The sequence below is a fragment of the Dendrobates tinctorius genome, unplaced genomic scaffold (genome assembly GCF_039654945.1).
Source record: "Dendrobates tinctorius isolate UK_male_01 unplaced genomic scaffold, ASM3965494v1 ptg000202l, whole genome shotgun sequence".
Lineage (NCBI taxonomy): Eukaryota > Metazoa > Chordata > Amphibia > Anura > Dendrobatidae > Dendrobates > Dendrobates tinctorius.
The window spans coordinates 623923-643221 of record NW_027361869.1 but is presented as its reverse complement, the minus strand read 5'-3'; the positions used below and the strand labels follow the sequence as shown (position 1 = coordinate 643221).

The window sequence follows — 19299 nt, the reverse complement described above, 5'->3', positions numbered from 1 at the left end:
CGCTGCAAGCGAACATTAACCTCCCTGGAGTCTAACCAGGCCCCACAAAGGTGCATTGACCCCCCGGGACATTCCAGACCCCACAGGCGTGCAATAACCCCCCCTGGGACCCAACCAGACCCCGCAGGCGTGCATTCACCCCGTTAGCCCACCAACCCACAAGCATTTATTAACCCCCCAAAGCTCCCAGATCACACAAACATTAAGTCCCCAAATCCCACTAGATAGCCCCGAGTATCAGCCCCCTCAACCAAAAACCTAAGAAGACATCAACCCGTTAATTAATAAACACTCCTGTTTGTCAGTGAGGCCGCTGACCTCGCTCCCTGCTGCTCACAGACGCCGGCATCAGACGGCTGAGACCAATGTGTAATGGAGGCTTCTCTTCCTGCTTTTGCCAAGTCAGAGAGAAGAGCCAGGACTGTGGAAACCGGATTTCTATTTAAAAAAAAAGAGCCGTTTAAAGAGCCGGCTCTTTATGGTGAGCAGAGCCGAATCACCAAAAAAGAGCCGAACTTCCCATCACTAGAGAGAACACGACCCCCGGTATGACGCGTCCCCGGAAATTACGTCATACCTGGAAGGAGCCGTAGCGTCTCCCATAGCAATCAGCTAATCAACTCCCTCCCACCCATCGTGGATCCGGATCCCCTTCTGAGCTGTGATTGGTGGACGGACGGAGGCGTTTCTGTCTCTGGCCCGGGACAAGCACTGGGAGTTCTCCTCGCTGCGTCGCTCCAAGTGGTCCACGCTGTGCATGCTGGGGGAGCTGCGCACACAGGGACAAGACAGATGTGTGCACACCTGCAACGAGTGCAAGCACCAGGGGGAGACGGCGGGAACTGTCCTGTATGTGAGGTGAGTGGGGGCAGGGCTGCCACTAGGGATTTCAGGGCCTCATATGGCAAAATTATCGGGGCCCCCTTGAGACGCCGCCCAGGCTCCACCCCTCGAACTGTCCACAGCCCCACCGCTCTCTCTTGGATAAACTCCACTTCTCACCAATCACATTGTATGTGTCCCTATTACTGCACCTGATACCCCAATACTGAGCCGCTGCTGCCGTATGTGTCCCTATTACTGCACCTGATACCCCAATACTGAGCCGCTGCTGCCGTATGTGTCCCTATTACTGCACCTGATACCCCAATACTGAGCCTCTGCTGCTGCCGTATATGTCCCTATTACTGCACCTGATACCCCAATACTGAGCCTCTGCTGCTGCCGTATGTGTCCCTATTACTGCACCTGATACCCCAATACTGAGCCTCTGCTGCTGCCGTATGTGTGCCTATTACTGCACCTGATACCCCAATACTGAGCCTCTGCTGCTGCCGTATGTGTGCCTATTACTGCACCTGATACCCCAATACTGAGCCGCTGCTGCCGTATGTGTCCCTATTACTGCACCTGATACCCCAATACTGAGCCTCTGCTGCTGCCGTATGTGTCCCTATTACTGCACCTGATACCCCAATGCTGAGCCGCTGCTGCCGTATGTGTCCCTATTACTGCACCTGATACCCCCTATACAAACACGGCTCTGCTCCACACACCCTATACACACAGAGCTCTGCTACGTACACGCTGTGCACACGCGCCTCTGCTACGTACACGCGCCTCTGCTACGTACACACTGTGCACACGCGCCTCTGCTACGTACACGCTGTGCACACGCGCCTCTGCTACGTACACGCTGTGCACACGCGCCTCTGCTACGTACACGCTGTGCACACGCGCCTCTGCTACGTACACGCTGTGCACACGCGCCTCTGCTACGTACACGCGCCTCTGCTACGTACACGCTGTGCACACGCGCCTCTGCTACGTACACGCTGTGCACACGCGCCTCTGCTACGTACACGCTGTGCACACGCGCCTCTGCTACGTACACGCTGTGCACACGCGCCTCTGCTACGTACACGCTGTGCACACGCGCCTCTGATACGTACACGCGGTGCACACGCGCCTCTGCTACGTACACGCGGTGCACACGCGCCTCTGCTACGTACACGCGGTGCACACGCGCCTCTGCTACGTACACGCGGTGCACACGCGCCTCTGCTACGTACACGCGGTGCACACGCGCCTCTGCTACGTACACGCGGTGCACACGCGCCTCTGCTACGTACACGCGGTGCACACGCGCCTCTGCTACGTACACGCGGTGCACACGCGCCTCTGCTACGTACACGCGGTGCACACGCGCCTCTGCTACGTACACGCGGTGCACACGCGCCTCTGCTACGTACACGCGGTGCACACGCGCCTCTGCTACGTACACGCGGTGCACACGCGCCTCTGCTACGTACACGCGGTGCACACGCGCCTCTGCTACGTACACGCGGTGCACACGCGCCTCTGCTACGTACACGCGGTGCACACGCGCCTCTGCTACGTACACGCGGTGCACACGCGCCTCTGCTACGTACACGCGGTGCACACGCGCCTCTGCTACGTACACGCGGTGCACACGCGCCTCTGCTACGTACACGCGGTGCACACGCGCCTCTGCTACGTACACGCGGTGCACACGCGCCTCTGCTACGTACACGCGGTGCACACGCGCCTCTGCTACGTACACGCGGTGCACACGCGCCTCTGCTACGTACACGCGGTGCACACGCGCCTCTGCTACGCACACGCGCCTCTGCTACGTACACGCGCCTCTGCTACGTACACGCGCCTCTGCTACGTACACGCGCCTCTGCTACGTACACGCGCCTCTGCTACGTACACGCGCCTCTGCTACGTACACGCGCCTCTGCTACGTACACGCGCCTCTGCTACGTACACGCGCCTCTGCTACGTACACGCGCCTCTGCTACGTACACGCGCCTCTGCTACGTACACGCGCCTCTGCTACGTACACGCTGTGCACACGCGCCTCTGCTCCGTACACCCCGACCCGTACACAAACTGCTCCGCTCACCCCATACACACGCGGCTCTGCTCCTCTGTACACCTCATACATGCATATCTCTGCTCCGTACACCTTCTACACACACGGCTCCGCTCTGTACACCTCATACACACACAGCTCTGCAACATCCACCCTGTAAACCCCTCCTGAGCCCACACAGAAACTTACTTCACCTCATCCAGCACCATGACAACCAGCACAGCAGAGCCCTGCAGCCGCTGAAGCCCCTGATCATGTGACCCCTTGACTCCGCCCCTCCCGTGACCTCATCACAGGTCCTGTGCGCACAGAATAGCCCAGGACGACATTGCTGGCTGTGAGTGGGGGGCGCACTGCTGGCACCAGGACCCCCCACCGCCTTCTTAGGAGCCCATAGCGGCTGGGCGGCAGAGTAGGGAGATCGATTCTCCCTGCTCTGCTGCAGAATGTAACTATGGGCGCGCTGTGCACGCTGATACAGTTACAGTAGCGTAGCTCTGGTGGGCCCCCCATCAGTGATCGGGGCCCGGGGCTACCGGACCCCACAAACTGAGGTTAATGCACGCTTGTGGGGTCTGGTTGGGGTCACGGAGGGAGGGTTAATGCACGCTTGTGGGGTCTTCTGGGCTCCTGGGGGGGTTAATGCAGGGTCGAACTAAGCCCTGCAAGCAAGCATTAACCTCCCTGGAGTCTAAGCAGGCCCCACAAACGTGCATTGACCCCCCGGGACCCAACCAGACCCCGAAGGCATGCATTAATCCCCTGGCACCCAACCAGACCCCGCAGGCATGCATTAACCCCATTAGCCCACAAGCATTTATTAACCCCCCAAAGCTCCCAGATCACACAAACATTAAGTCCCCAAATCCCACTAGATAGCAGGGCTGTGGAGTCGGTAAGCCAAACCTGCGACTCCAACTCCTCAATTTCCCTTACACCAACTCCGACTCCCACACATATTGCTTATATTTAAGTGAAGAATGTATTGTAGTACATTGTGAACATCAGACATTTAATCATTTCTATGATCCAATAATCAAGATATTTAGATAGAACATAATATCTATTTATTGGAAAACAACTTTAGAACACAAAAAACTGTAATAAATTGTAAATATGTAATACACTGTATACATGTATACGGTACAGACCAAAGTTTGGACACACCTTCTCATTCAAAGAGTTTTCTTTGTTTTCATGACTATGAAAATTGTAGATTCACTCTGAAGGCATCAAAACAATTAATTAACACACATGGAATTATATAATTAAAGTGTGAAACAACTGAAAATATGTCTTATATTCTAGATTCTTCAAAGTAGCCACCTTTTTCTTTGATTACTGCTTTGCACACTCTTGGCATTCTCTTGATGAGCTTCAAGAGGTAGTCACCAGAAATGGTCTTCCAACAGTCTTGAAGGAGTTCCCAGAGATGCTTAGCACTTGTTGGCCCTTTTGCCTTCACTCTGCGGTCCAGCTCCCCCCAAACTATCTCGATTGGGTTCAGGTCTGGTGACTGTGGAGGCCAGGTCATCTGCCGTAGCACCCCATCACTCTCCTTCTTGGTCAAATAGCCCTTACACAGCCTGGAGGTGTTTGGGGTCATTGTCCTGTTGAAAAATAAATGATGGTCCAACTAAACACAAACCGGATGGAATAGCATGCCACTGCAAGATGCTGTGGTAGCCATGCTGGTTCAGTATGCCTTCAATTTTGAATAAATCCCCAACAGTGTCACCAGCAAAGCCCCCCCCCCACACCATCACACCTCCTCCTCCATGCTTCACGGTGGGAACAAGGCATGTAGAGTCCATCCGTTCACCTTTTCTGCGTCGCACAAAGACATGGTGGTTGGAACCAAAGATCTCAAATTTGGACTCATCAGACCAAAGCACAGATTTCCACTGGTCTAATGTCCATTCCTTGTGTTCTTTAGCCCAAACAAGTCTCTTCTGCTTGTTGCCTGTACTTAGCAGTGGTTTCCTAGCAGCTATTTTACCATGAAGGCCTGCTGCACAAAGTCTCCTCTTAACAGTAGTTGTAGAGATGAGTCTGCTGCTAGAACTCTGTGTGGCATTGACCTGGTCTCTAATCTGAGCTGCTGTTAACCTGCGATTTCTGAGGCTGGTGACTCAGATGAACTTATCCTCCGCAGCAGAGGTGACTCTTGGTCTTCCTTTCCTGGGGCGGTCCTCATGTGAGCCAGTTTCTTTGTAGCGCTTGATGGTTTTTGCCACTGCACTTGGGGACACTTTCAAAGTTTTCCCAATTTTTCGGACTGACTGACCTTCATTTCTTAAAGTAATGATGGCCACTCGTTTTTCTTTACTCAGCTGCTTTTTTTCTTGCCATAATACAAATTCTAACAGTCTATTCAGTAGGACTATCAGCTGTGTATCCACCAGACTTCTGCACAACACAACTGATGGTCCCAACCCCATTTATAAGGCAAGAAATCCCACTTATTAAACCTGACAGGGCACACCTGTGAAGTGAAAACCATTTCCAGTGACTACCTCTTGAAGCTCATCAAGAGAATGCCAAGAGTGTGCAAAGCAGAAATCAAAGCAAAAGGTGGCTACTTTGAAGAACCTAGAATATAAGACATACTTTCAGTTGTTTCACACTTTTGTGTTAATTATATAATTCAACATGTGTTAATTCATAGTTTTGATGCCTTCAGAGTGAATCTACAATTTTCATAGTCATGAAAATAAAGAAAACGCTTTGATTGAGAAGGTGTGTCCAAACTTTTGGTCTGCACTGTGTGTGTATGTGTATATATATATATATATATATATATATATATATATATATATATATATATACACACACACACACACTATGACTTATCTCGGCTAAGATAAAGCCTAGATCCTCAGGCTACATTCACACTATGGGCATAGCCAGGATCAAACCTGGGGGGGGGGGGGGGCAGAACCTCATACTGTTCCGCAGAATTTCATACTGCACACCTCAGCTGCTGCAGAACCTCATACTGCACACCCCTACACTTGAAAATAAAGCCTGCACCTTAAGAAGATGTGGTGATGAATGCAGTCTATTTATTCCAACTATCAGTTGATGTTACTGAAGACGAGCAATGCCTGTCCTGGGCGTCCTTTTGGGCAGCTATGAGGTGTACCTGACTGGTGCTAAAAAAAAAAAAAAAAGTGTTAGTATGTGTGCTACCCGGCTTTCATTCTTTTTGGTACAGATATGATTTGGATAGACAGATATGGATATATAGATTCTAATCTGCTTTTGCTATTGAAAACATTATCTATGAGCTCAAAAACCTTTCAGGTGATGCGGTTTTTTATAAAGCTGATCTGCTTTTGCAACTGAAAAACGTATCCTCAAAAAACGCAGGAAAACCGCTGTGTGAATGTAGCCTTAGATCAGAAATAGAACAGTCATTTATAGGACGTTTCATAACTTTCCCAAATTTCTATGAAAAAATATTCAGCACATTCTGCATTGAACTACTGTACCCAATTTATTATATATTTTAGGAGTCGGAGTCGGTCCATTTTACACCGACTCCGACTCCACCAAAATGAGCACCGACTCTGACTCCGACTCCACAGCCCTGCTAGATAGCCCTAAGTATCAGCCCCCTCAACAGAAAACCTAAGAAGACATCAACCTGTTAATTAATAAACACTCCTGTTTGTCAGTGAGGCCGCTGACCTCGCTCCCTGCTGCTCACAGACGCCGGCATCAGACGGCCGAGAAAAATGTGTAATGGAGGCTTCTCTTCCTGCTTTTGCCAAGTCAGAACACGTCCCCTCCCGGTATGACGCGTCCCCGGAAATTACGACATACCTGGAAGGAGCCGTCTTCTCTAGCAATCCAAACCCTCCCACCCATGGTGGATCCGGATCCCCTTCTGAGCTGTGATTGGTGGACGGACGGGAGGCATTTCTGTCTCTGGCCCGGGACAAGCACTGGGAGTTCTCCTCGCTGCGTCGCTCCAAGTGGTCCACGCTGTGCATGCTGAGGGAGCTGCGCACACAGGGACAAGACAGATTTGTGTACACCTGCAACGAGTGCAAGCACCAGGTGGAGACGCGCTGGCACTGTACTGTATGTGAGGTGAGTGGGGGCAGGGCTGCCACTAGGGATTTCGGGGCCTCATATGGCAAAATTTTTGACGACGCCCAAGCTCCACCCCTCGAACTGTCCACAGCCCCACCGCTCTCTCTTGGAAAAACTCCACTTCTCACCAATCGCACATTAACAGTTCCCATCACCAGATCATACACATAGCCAGCAGCTTTTGTTTTGGCCAAAAGATTTTTTTAACCCTTTAACGACCAGGGGTATTTTTGGTTTTGCATTTTCATTTTTCCCTCCCCTTCTTTCCAGAGCCATAACTTTTTTATTTTTCCGTCTATATGGCCATGTGAGGGCTAATTTTTTGCTGACGAGTTGTACTTTTAAATGACACCATTGGTTTTACCATGTCGTGTACTTGAAAATGGAAAAAAAATTCCAAATGCGGTGAAATTGCAAAAAAAGTGCAATCCCACACTGGCTTTTTGCTTGGCTTTTTTGTTAGGTTCACTAGATGCTAAATCTCACCTGCCATTATGATTCTCCAGGTCATTACGAGTTCATAGACACCAAACATGTCTATGTCCTCTTTTATCTAAGTGGTGAAAAAAAATTCCAAAGTTTGCTAAAAAAAAAACATTTGCACAGTTTTCCGAGACCCGTAGCGTCTCCATTTTTCCATGATCTGGGGTCGGGTGAGGGCTTATTTTTTCCGTGCCGGGTTGACATTTTTAATGATACCACTTTTGTGCAGATAGGTTCTTTTGATCGCCCGTTATTGCATTTTAATGCAATGTCTTGGCGACCAAAAAAAGTAATTCTGGCGTTTTTAATTTTTTTCTCACTACGCCGTTTAGCGATCAGGTTAATGCTTTTTTTTTATTATTGATCGGGCTATTCTGAACGCGGCGATACCTAATATGTGTATGTGGGGTTTTTTTTACTGTTTTATTTTGATTGGGGCGAAAGGGGGGTGATTTGAACTTTTAGTTGTTTTTTTTTTTAATTTTTTTTATTTTTAAACTTTTTTTTATTTACTTTTGGCATGCTTCAATAGCCTCCATAGGAGGCTAGAAGCATGCACAACCCGATCGGCTCTGCTACATATGGGCGATGAGCAGATCGCCCATATGTAGCAGATTTACTGCTGTGCTCTCAGTGCCGACCACCAGGTGGTGCTGAAAGCCATATGCCTGGAACAACCATAGAGGTCTCATAGAGACCTCTGGTTGTCCAGGCAACATGACACCGACCCCCGTCACGTGGAGGTCATTTCCGGCCCGGCGGCCGGAAATGCTATTTAAATGTCCGCTGTCAGCTTTGACAGCGGGATTTAACTAGTTAATAGGCAAGGGCGGACGGCGATTCCGCTCGCGCCTATTGCAGGCACATGTCAGCTGTTCATAACAGCTGACATGTCCCGGCTTTGATGCGGGCTCAGCGCCGGAGCCCTCATCATAGCAGGGGAGATGTCTGATGACGGACTGTGTCCGTCATTGGACAATAAGGGGTTAATCCGCCATCATGACAAGGTAGACTCAGGGCCGGCGTAAGGGGCAAGCAGACCAGGCAGCTGCCTAGGGCCCCCCGCTCCCCCAGGGGCTCCCAGCTAGCGGCACATCATGCCGCCGCTATGGGGCCCCTGTGAGGCAGAGTGCCCGCCTGCCTCTAGGGCCGACTCCCGCCGCCGCCGCATTGAAGGAGGCAATGATGGAGGAGAGAGTGTCAGCTGATGCTCCCTCTCCCATCATTCCCCGCTCTGCCTCTGACACAGCGGGTGTGCGATGACGTCATCGCTCACTCACTGTGTGCCAGGCAGTGCAGGAGCCGGGAGCAGTGCAGGCAGGAGGAGAAGGTGAGGAGTGTTTTTTTTTTTTATCAGTCTGAGTACTGGACTGTGGGGCCATTCTCAGGGGGCTGTATACCATGCTGGGCTATATACCATGGTGAGCTGTATACCATGCTGGGCTATATACTAGGGTGGGCTGTATACCATGGTGGGCTGTATACCATGCTGGGCTATATACCATGGTGAGCTGTATACCATGGTGAGCTGTATACCATGGTGAGCTGTATACCATGGTGAGCTGTATACCATGGTGAGCTGTATACCATGGTGAGCTGTATACCATGGTGAGCTGTATACCATGCTGGGCTATATACTAGGGTGGGCTGTATACCATGGTGAGCTGTATATCATGCTGGGTTATATACCATGGTGAGCTGTTTACCATGGTGGGCTATATACCATGGTGAGCTGTATACCATGGTGGGCTATATACCATGGTATACACAGGAGAGCTGTACTTACTATGTAGTGTCTGTGTACAGGTAATACACTGATCACCGGTGACATTTTACACAGGAGCTCTGTATATAGTGTCTGTGTACAGGTAATACACTCATCAGCAGAGGCATTATACACAGGAGTTCTGTATATAGTGTATAGTGTACAGGTAATACACTGATCACCGGTGACATTTTACACAGGAGCTCTGTATATAGTGTCAGTGTACAGGTAATACACTCATCAGCAGTGACATTATACACAGGAGCTCTGTATATAGTGTATAGTGTACAGGTAATACAGTGATTACCAGTGACATCATACACAGGAGCTCTGTATATACAGTAGTGTCAGTGTACAGGTAATACACTGATCACAGTGACATTATACACAGGAGCCCTGTATATAGTGTCAATATACAGGTAATACAGTGATCACCAGTGACATTATACACAGGAGATCTGTATATAGTGTCAGTGTACAGGTAATACAGTGATCACCAGTGACATTATACACAGGAGCTCTGTATATACAGTAGTGTCAGTGTACAGGTAATACACTGATCACAGTGACATTATACACAGGAGCCCTGTATATAGTGTCAATATACAGGTAATACAGTGATCACCAGTGACATTATACACAGGAGATCTGTATATAGTGTCAGTGTACAGGTAATACAGTGATCACCAGTGACATTATACACAGGAGCTCTGTATATACAGTAGTGTCAGTGTACAGGTAATACACTGATCACCAGTGACATTATACACAGGAGCTCTGTATATAGTGTCAGTGTACAGGTAATACAGTGATCACCAGTGACATTATACACAGGAGCCTTGTATATAATGTCAATATACAGGTAATACAGTGATCACCAGTGACATTATACACAGGAGCTCTGTATATAGTGTCTGTGTACAGGTAATACAGTGATCAGCAGTGACATTATACACAGGAGCTCTGTATATAGTGTCAGTGCACAGGTATTACACGGATCACCAGTGACATTATACACAGGAGCCTTGTATATAGTGTCAATATACAGGTAATACAGTGATCACCAGTGACATTATACACAGGAGCTCTGTATATAGTGTCTGTGAACAGGTAATACAGTGATCATCAGTGACATTATACACAGGAGCTCTGTATATAGTGTATAGTGTACAGGTAATACAGTGATCACCAGTGACATCATACACAGGAGCTCTGTATATAGTGTCAGTGTACAGGTAATACAGTGATCACCAGTGACATTATACACAGGAGCTCTGTATATAGTGTACAGGTAATACATTGATCACCAGTGACATACACAGGAGCTCTGTATATAGTGTCAGTGTACAGGTAATACACTCATCAGCAGTGACATACACAGGAGCTCTGTATATACAGTAGTGTCAGTGTACAGGTAATACACTGATCACAGTGACATTATACACAGGAGCCCTGTATATAGTGTCAATATACAGGTAATACAGTGATCACCAGTGACATTATACACAGGAGATCTGTATATAGTGTCAGTGTACAGGTAATACAGTGATCACCAGTGACATTATACACAGGAGCTCTGTATATACAGTAGTGTCAGTGTACAGGTAATACACTGATCACAGTGACATTATACACAGGAGCCCTGTATATAGTGTCAATATACAGGTAATACAGTGATCACCAGTGACATTATACACAGGAGATCTGTATATAGTGTCAGTGTACAGGTAATACAGTGATCACCAGTGACATTATACACAGGAGCTCTGTATATACAGTAGTGTCAGTGTACAGGTAATACACTGATCACCAGTGACATTATACACAGGAGCTCTGTATATAGTGTCAATATACAGGTAATACAGTGATCACCAGTGACATTATACACAGGAGCTCTGTATATAGTGTCTGTGTACAGGTAATACAGTGATCACCAGTGACATTATACACAGGAGCTCTGTATATAGTGTACAGGTAATACAGTGATCACCAGTGACATTATACACAGGAGCCTTGTATATAATGTCAATATACAGGTAATACAGTGATCACCAGTGACATTATACACAGGAGCTCTGTATATAGTGTCTGTGTACAGGTAATACAGTGATCAGCAGTGACATTATACACAGGAGCTCTGTATATAGTGTCAGTGCACAGGTATTACACGGATCACCAGTGACATTATACACAGGAGCCTTGTATATAGTGTCAATATACAGGTAATACAGTGATCACCAGTGACATTATACACAGGAGCTCTGTATATAGTGTCTGTGAACAGGTAATACAGTGATCATCAGTGACATTATACACAGGAGCTCTGTATATAGTGTATAGTGTACAGGTAATACAGTGATCACCAGTGACATCATACACAGGAGCTCTGTATATAGTGTCAGTGTACAGGTAATACAGTGATCACCAGTGACATTATACACAGGAGCTCTGTATATAGTGTACAGGTAATACATTGATCACCAGTGACATACACAGGAGCTCTGTATATAGTGTCTGTGTACAGGTAATACACTCATCAGCAGTGACATTATACACAGGAGCTCTGTATATAGTGTATAGTGTACAGGTAATACACTGATCACCAGTGACATTATACACAGCTCTGTATATAGTGTCAGTGTGCCGGTAATAACATGTGATCACCAGTGACATTATACACAGGAGCTCTGTATATAGTGTCAGTGCAAAGGTAACATAGTGATCACTGGTGACATCATACACAGGAGCTCTGTATATAGTGTATAGATAATAAAGTGAAGCTGTCCTGTAATTGCTCGTTTTTGCTTACCCATCCAGCTGCTAATCCGATAAACCCCTCCGCCGGAGGAATCGCAACGGAGCAACAGACGAGCCTGATGAATGAAGCGTCTCTTCCCCCCGTCCTGGCGAACACAAAGTAAGTGGATCCATCTATTCAGTGTAACATCTACGAGCGACGAGGGATGGCTGTAGCAACGTATAAGGCGACATACGTTCCTTTTGGATTAATTGGCACATTTTCTCGTGCAGCTCCTTGTTGGGCGCTGGTAACAATCCCAGCTCTGTTGGCAACATGGGTACCATGCGGACAGCGGCTCCACCTTCGACAGGGGTTAGGAAACCCTGGCATGAGCATGTGACCCAGGATCTCCGAAACCATCTAGTCCACAAATTGTACGTAAAGACGGTGACGCTTTATGCTGGGCACCAATAATGGATCACGCAAATATTTATGGCTATGTTTGTTTCCTTTTGTTGCAGAGTACAAGCAATCTTCCCCGTTCCTGACCCTGCGGCCCTGAAAGATCAGCGGATGGAAAACCTGGTGGCTTACGCCCGGAAAGTGGAGGGTGACATGTACGAGTCAGCCAACAGCAGGGTATGCATGGATAAATCACTACAAGCATCCTGTAATGTTATCGCTAGGATAGGGTGGGATCTCTGTGCCCCCTCCCCACAATCATGAAGTCACTTCGGCTTTTCTACATGGGGTAAATGCATTACTCGTGTGGGCTGTGCTGCAGTTTCCCTACACAGAAAAAAAACGCACAGAAAATGCCAATGTGCATAACTCCTTGGCTATAGGGGTTTCTGCTATTACATGATGGTATTTCTGCCACGTGTATAAGATGGACGCTAACAGCAGGCAGCCCATGTCCGCATTTACGTGGCAGCTTCTAGTGTGCAGTCTTTTTCCAATGGAAACTTTTAAGCCTCTGTATGAATTAAGACTCAAAGAAAGTTTTTCTTATGCAGGTTGGCATAGATGGCGCAGTAGTTGAGGAATCTGATGCGACCGTGTCGGCTTTCCTAATAATTCTTTTTTTGTTTTCCATCCAGGTTGAATATTACCATTTACTCGCTGAAAAAATCTACAAAATCCAAAAGGAAATGGAAGAGAAGCGAAGGTCGCATCTGCAAAAACAAGGCCTCGTGAATGGGCTGTCCCATCTAAGCTTATGATTGTATGCTTATATAGTTGTCATGTTACCTTTCTTTATGTTCAGTTTTGCATTTGGTCTGCTGCCACCTGCTGTCCTTTTTCTTTATATAAGACTGCAGCTTATTAATTCTTTTACATGCCTTCAACTTCCTGGTCAGGTGACTCCTCTTCCTGCCGGTGGCCATTACTAGATTCATCTTCACCCAGGAGAGACACGCTTACCAGGCTGTGGAAGGCATCAGTTTTTTTACCACTTTGTTGCTCACACAACTTGCTGAATCATCTTGCTGTATCACCTGGATTGTTACATCTGCATTTCTGAGAAGTCCTGCATTACCAATCATACGCTGTATGTCCAGATTTCCAATAAACAAGTCTGGACTTCACAATATCTGGTGTGTATCATCTCTCTGGACGCAAAACAGCAACAATGGTCCTGTCTGCTCTGCATTGAGGAAACAGAAGGTAGGAATCTTTCCCAGCCCCAATCAACTACAACGCCATTCGCCTCATGTGGGGACAGTCAAAAAACTGCCTTGAAGCCCGGCAAAAAATCACCCTTATATCCTAACCTGCCTGCCCGCTCACATACTGTAGCCCTGCTCTGCTAACAAACTCTGCAGCGTCACCCCAGACCGCATTGTGCATAGAGACTGTATATTATACAACATTGCTGCAGATTGTCGGACTGCAAAACCCCACGATTCTCTAAAATCACATTGGGAATCTTATCAGGACGTCTTAACTAAGCTGCACTGCGATTTCCAGCCCCCCATTCAAAAGTTCAGTTTCTTAAAGAGACAGTGCACCTTAAATCAAAATGGCCGAAAAAGACCCTGCACAGTCTCCCACTGCTGAGACAGAGCAAATACTACCCGATACTATCCATTATGAAGAGGGGGAAACAGAGTCAGCTTCAGAAACAGACCAAGACGCTCTGTCAAACCAACCATAAAGGTCGTCGAAAACTATCACAGTACAAAGGATGAGTTCAATGACAACCTGGACGACCTATGGGAACGAGTCACCTCCCTCATGTCCAGCATCAAGCGCCACAAAAATGATGCAGCGAGTCTACAGAACGCTAGACACGGCCCACAGAGGATACAAGAGACTGTCCGCAAGGTACGTTGCCTTCCTAAAAGACTAATATTGATGAAGCCTCATCAGAATTAAGCAAAGTGGATTCCACAGAAAGAGAAAGGGACGCCGCTGTGCAAGACGCCAAAGATAAAGCGGCGCTCCGTATCGCTTATCTGCAAGAAGCTGGATCTCACAGGTCAGGCTCATCCAGACACTCTGCTCGGTCATACAAATCATCCTGCTCAAGAACTTCAGCCCTCAGAGACAGAATCCTAGAGGCCCGTTTAAACGCAGAGCGATCCAAACTAAGACGTTCCTACACAGAAAAGAAAGTGGAGGCAGAATCCAGGAAAGCTGACGCGGAGGCAGAAGCCAAGAAAGCGGAGGCAGAAGGCAGAGGCTCAAGCAAAGATTCTTCAAACACAAATGGAGGAAGAAATCGCGCTAGCCAAAGTAAAAATACTCGAGCAAGCAATGAATCAAACCCTCGACCCGATTTGCCTACCACGACTGGAAGAAGAGGACCCAGCCGTCCGTACCAGTGATTACGTGCAGAAACAGATCTCTGCAGCACACACCTCCAGCGACATTCAACCCAACAATGTGGAAACGCCCAAGTCAGCCCAACTTACGGTGCCAGTGTTACCCACAGCATCTGCAGAGACCCAAGACCAACGCCATAACGTGTCCCCTCAGGTGCAGCAATCATCACAAGGCGACCGCAAGATGCACTCCAGTCCATCTCCACAGTTCAAGCCGCGGTCATCGAAATCTCCAGAGGTTAAACCAAAGCTCAACCCTGCAGCAACATCATTCTACCCGGGAACAATTCACCCTTCCACGCCACACAGCTTATACGCCCGAGAGGCAACACAAGCTAACATGGTAACAAGGAGTGAAGGATCGGATACGACTGAGTTAGCCAGGTTTATGGTGAGCAAAGATCTAATCAGCACCAGCCTCTCAAAGTTTGACGACTGTGCAGAGAATTACAGAGCCTGGAAAGCAACCTTCAAGGCCACCATTGCTGACCTCAATCTATCTGCAGAACGGGAGCTCGACCTCATGGTAAAATGGTTGGGTCCTGACTCCACAAACCGTATCAAGAGTCTTCGGACCGTCTACGTGGGGCAAGCTGAAGCAGGTCTCCGCTGCTGCCTGGCTGAGACTCGAAAGAACCTATGCCAGTGCTGAAGCCATAGAAAAGTCCTTATTCAAGAGACTGCAGAACGTTCCAAGGATCAACCTTAAGGAAGCCCACAAGCTTCTGGACTTAAGTGATCTGCTTATGGAACTGGAACTCGCAAAAGGAGACCCTCGTCTGTCTGGATTATGCTACCTGGACACTGCCCATGGGGTGAACCCAATCGTCTCAAAGCTGCCGCATAGTCTGCAAGAGAAGTGGGCAGTATGCGTTTCCAGGTACAAAAGGTCACATGATGTCACCTTTCCTCCGTTTGATCAGTTCTGCAAGTTTGTCGACGAACAGGCCCAAATGAGGAATGACCCTAGCCTAGACTTCCTGGAGTCTAACACTGCAGCTCCAGCAACACCGTCATCAAGTCATGAAAGCGTCTCACATAGACGCAAAGACATGAGGAGCAGAATAAGTGTCAGAAAGACTAACCTGCCACCACCTGCAATAACTGCCGATAAACAGTACACCATTCCATCGAGAGATAAATCTTTCAATCGTGAGTGTCCCATTCACAAAAAACCACACTCATTGAACAAATGTAGAGGCTTCAGGTCCAAAACCATGCAGGAGCGCAAGAAAATCCTCAGCGAACTTGGGGTATGTTTCAAGTGCTGCGCCTCATTAGAACACATGGCCAAGGACTGTAAATCTGCCATTAAGTGTGAAGAGTGTAATAGTGACAAACACCCATCAGCTTTGCATCCAACCTCAGCCACCAGCGATCCAGCAGTCGCAGTTACCTCTAGTCTGGCTACAAGCCATGGCGGGGAGCCACAGAATAGCGCCAATTCTACCACAGCTGTCTCCTGCTCATGCTCAGAGGTATGTGGGGAGAGCCAAAGTGATAAATGCTGTGCCAGGATATGTCTAATCAGAGTTTATCCAGAAGGGCAACCAGAGAAGGCAGTAAAAATGTATGCCATCATTGACGATCAGAGCAATCGATCCCTAGCTGGACCTAAGTTCTTTGAAGCCTTTGAAATCAAGGGACCAGCAACGCCCTATACTCTGAATACTTGCTCAGGCCGCATAGAGACTAGCGGCAGGAGGGCACAAGGTTTCATTGCTTCTCCTGTCAACGGAGGCGTAGAAATACCCTTACCTACGCTAATCGAATGCGATCAAATACCCGACCAAATGGATGAGATCCCTACCCCAGAAGCTGCGTTCCACCAACCACACCTAAGGCACCTAGTCAGTGTTATCTGTTATGAATGGGTCACCGAAGAGGAAAACTAAACAAGCGAAGTCACACAAAACCAGAGAGGTTGGTAACTATGCAGATTGCAGACCCCTGATCCTAACCACACAACTAGCAGCAGCCGTGGAGCATTCCTACAATGAATCTAGATGCCTCATCACAGCCGGACTAAATAAGCCTCAAGCAAGAAAAGGGGAAAACTAACTGCCCCAGAGCAGACCCCAAAGGAATAGACAGCCCCCACACATGTATTGATGGTGAAACAAGATGAAAACACAAACACAGGCAGGAAAATAGGCTGAGCAAATGATGGGGCCCAAACTAACTGGAAAGGAAAGACACTGTCTGCAATCTGCCCAAAAAACCCTGCAAAAATAATGTCCAACACTTCTGATAACAAAATTAACCCTGAAGTCACTAGACTTCTCCCTCTATATCAGCACTCTGAAATATTCTGAGACAGAGCAAAAAAGAGGCCAATCTAATAAGGGACAAAAAGCAAATTGGCAAATACAGATAAATAAGAGTGGAAATTCAGCACAGCCCCAGCCGGGGCTGGCTGACCACACAAAAAACTGAATAGACCAACAAAATCAAGTGTGAACATTAGCAGAAACACTTAGCTTGAGATGACTGGAACAGAGCTGAAAACCAAGACCTGAAAAGCCAGAAGGAATCACCAGCACCAGAATAGGGCGTCGGCTGTCTTAAATCCAGTCTGAGATTCCAGAGATCCAATCGTTATCCTCATCATCAGGTGGCAGATCTCTACTAATTAAATCAACCTCACTACCTCCTGTTACCACCAGAGGGAGCCTGGAAGGAGAACTCACAACTGGTAGACCAGAAAATGAGTTCACAACAGTACCCCCCCTTGAGGAGGGGTCACCGAACCCTCATCCATGCCACCAGGCCGATCAAGATGGGCCCGGTGAAAAGCACGAACTAATCTATTGGCATGAATATCAGAGGCAGAGACCCACGAATTATCCTCCTGGCTATAACCCTTCCATTTGACCAAATACTGGAGTCTCCGTCTAACCAAACGAGAATCCAATATTTTCTCTACCTCATATTCCACATTGCCTTTAACCAATACAGGGTCAGGAGGTGCTGCCATAGGAACTACTGGCTCAAGAAACCTCTTCAACAGTGATTTGTGAAATACGTTATGGATCTTGAACGTAACTGGAAGAGCCAATCGAAAAGAAACCGGATTAAGAATCTCCAAAATCTTATAAGGTCAAATAAATCTTGGCTTAAATTTTGGAGATGCAACCTTCATAGGAATATTCTTAGACGACAACCAAACCATATCACCCACTTTAAACCGGGAACCAATGGTCCTATGCCGGTTGGAAAATCGCTGGGCCTTTTCCTGAGAGAGTGACAACTTATCCACCACTTGGTCCCATATCTGCTGCATTCTCTCAACCACAGTGTCCACACCTGGGGACGAAGATTCCACTTGCCCTGAAGAGAATCGAGGATGAAACCCAAAATTACAGAAAAAGGGTGACATCAAAGTGGCAGAACTAGCTCTATTGTTCAGCGCGAATTCGGCCAAGGGCAAAAATGAGACCCAATCATCCTGATTAGCAGATATAAAACATCTTAAATAAGACTCCAAGGTCTGGTTTGTTCTCTTAGTCTGCCCATTGGTCTGGGGATGAAACGCGGAGGAGAAGGATAACTGAATTCCCAGATTGGAACAAAAGGCTTTCCAGAATCTGGAAACAAACTGGACTCCACTGTCCGACACAATGTTCTCAGGAATCCCATGTAACTGAACCACCTGTTGTAAAAACAAGGGCACCAACTCAGCGGAAGATGGCAACTTTGGGAGTGGTACAAGATGGACCATCTTCGAAAATCTATCACAAATCACCCAGATAAGTCATTCTCTGAGAGACAGGAAGATCAGAAATAAAATCCATTGAGATATGGGTCCATGGCCTCTTGGGCACTGGCAGGGGCATCAGCAACCCACTAGAACGAGAACAGGGTTTAGACAGAGAACAAGTCCCACAGGACTGTACAAAATTCCTGACATCCCGAGATAAGGCAGACCACCAAAAAGACCGACTCGCCAAATCTCTGGTACCAAAAATACCTGGATGACCAGTCAATGCGGAGCAATGAACTTCAGACATCACTCTCTTTCTCCACTGGTCAGGAACATACAATTTTCCCATAGGGCAACGTTCAGGTTTATCCTCCTGAAATTCCTCCAGGGCGTGTCTCAAATTGGGCGAAATGGCAGAAAGAACTACCCCCTCACCTAGGATGGTAGTAGGCTCGGTCACATTAAGAGAATCAGCAAAGAAACTCCTAGAAAGGGCGTCTGCCTTAACATTCTTAGTGCCCGGAAGAAAAGAGACCACAAAATTAAAACGCGTGAAAAACAAGGCGCATCTAGCCTGTCTAGGATTCAAGCGTTTGGCAGACTCCAGATAAATCAAATTCTTGTGATCGGACCACAACTTGATGTCTAGCTCCCTCCAACCAATGTCTCCACTCCTCAAATGTCCATTTCATGGCCAACAATTCCCGATTCCCCACATCATAGTTGCGTTCAGATGGGGAGAACTTTCGAGAAAAGTAGGCACAGGGATTCATCTTA

At 47.7% G+C, this 19299-nt stretch overlaps 2 protein-coding genes across 3 annotated transcripts in view; both read left to right on the top strand.

The window, feature by feature from the left end:
- LOC141057033 (uncharacterized) overlaps positions 1-19299 on the top strand; it is a 140270-nt gene continuing 120971 nt past the window's right edge. The window contains exon 1 of one of the 2 annotated variants that reach the window (XM_073553527.1): positions 1-858. In XM_073553527.1, the coding sequence (XP_073409628.1) occupies positions 793-858 (66 nt within the window). In that variant the 5' untranslated portion in view covers positions 1-792. Of the gene's footprint in view, positions 859-6740; positions 7001-19299 lie in introns of those variants that run through there. The other variant, XM_073553525.1, reaches the window with a different exon arrangement.
- The window catches only part of LOC141056976 (histone lysine acetyltransferase CREBBP-like), a 41663-nt gene continuing 29407 nt past the window's right edge, over positions 7044-19299 (top strand). The window contains exons 1-5 of the mRNA XM_073553455.1: positions 7044-7086; positions 12069-12168; positions 12282-12425; positions 12513-12630; positions 13092-13195. Coding sequence (XP_073409556.1) covers positions 7044-7086; positions 12069-12168; positions 12282-12425; positions 12513-12630; positions 13092-13195 — 509 coding nt within the window. The remainder of the gene's footprint in view (positions 7087-12068; positions 12169-12281; positions 12426-12512; positions 12631-13091; positions 13196-19299) is intronic.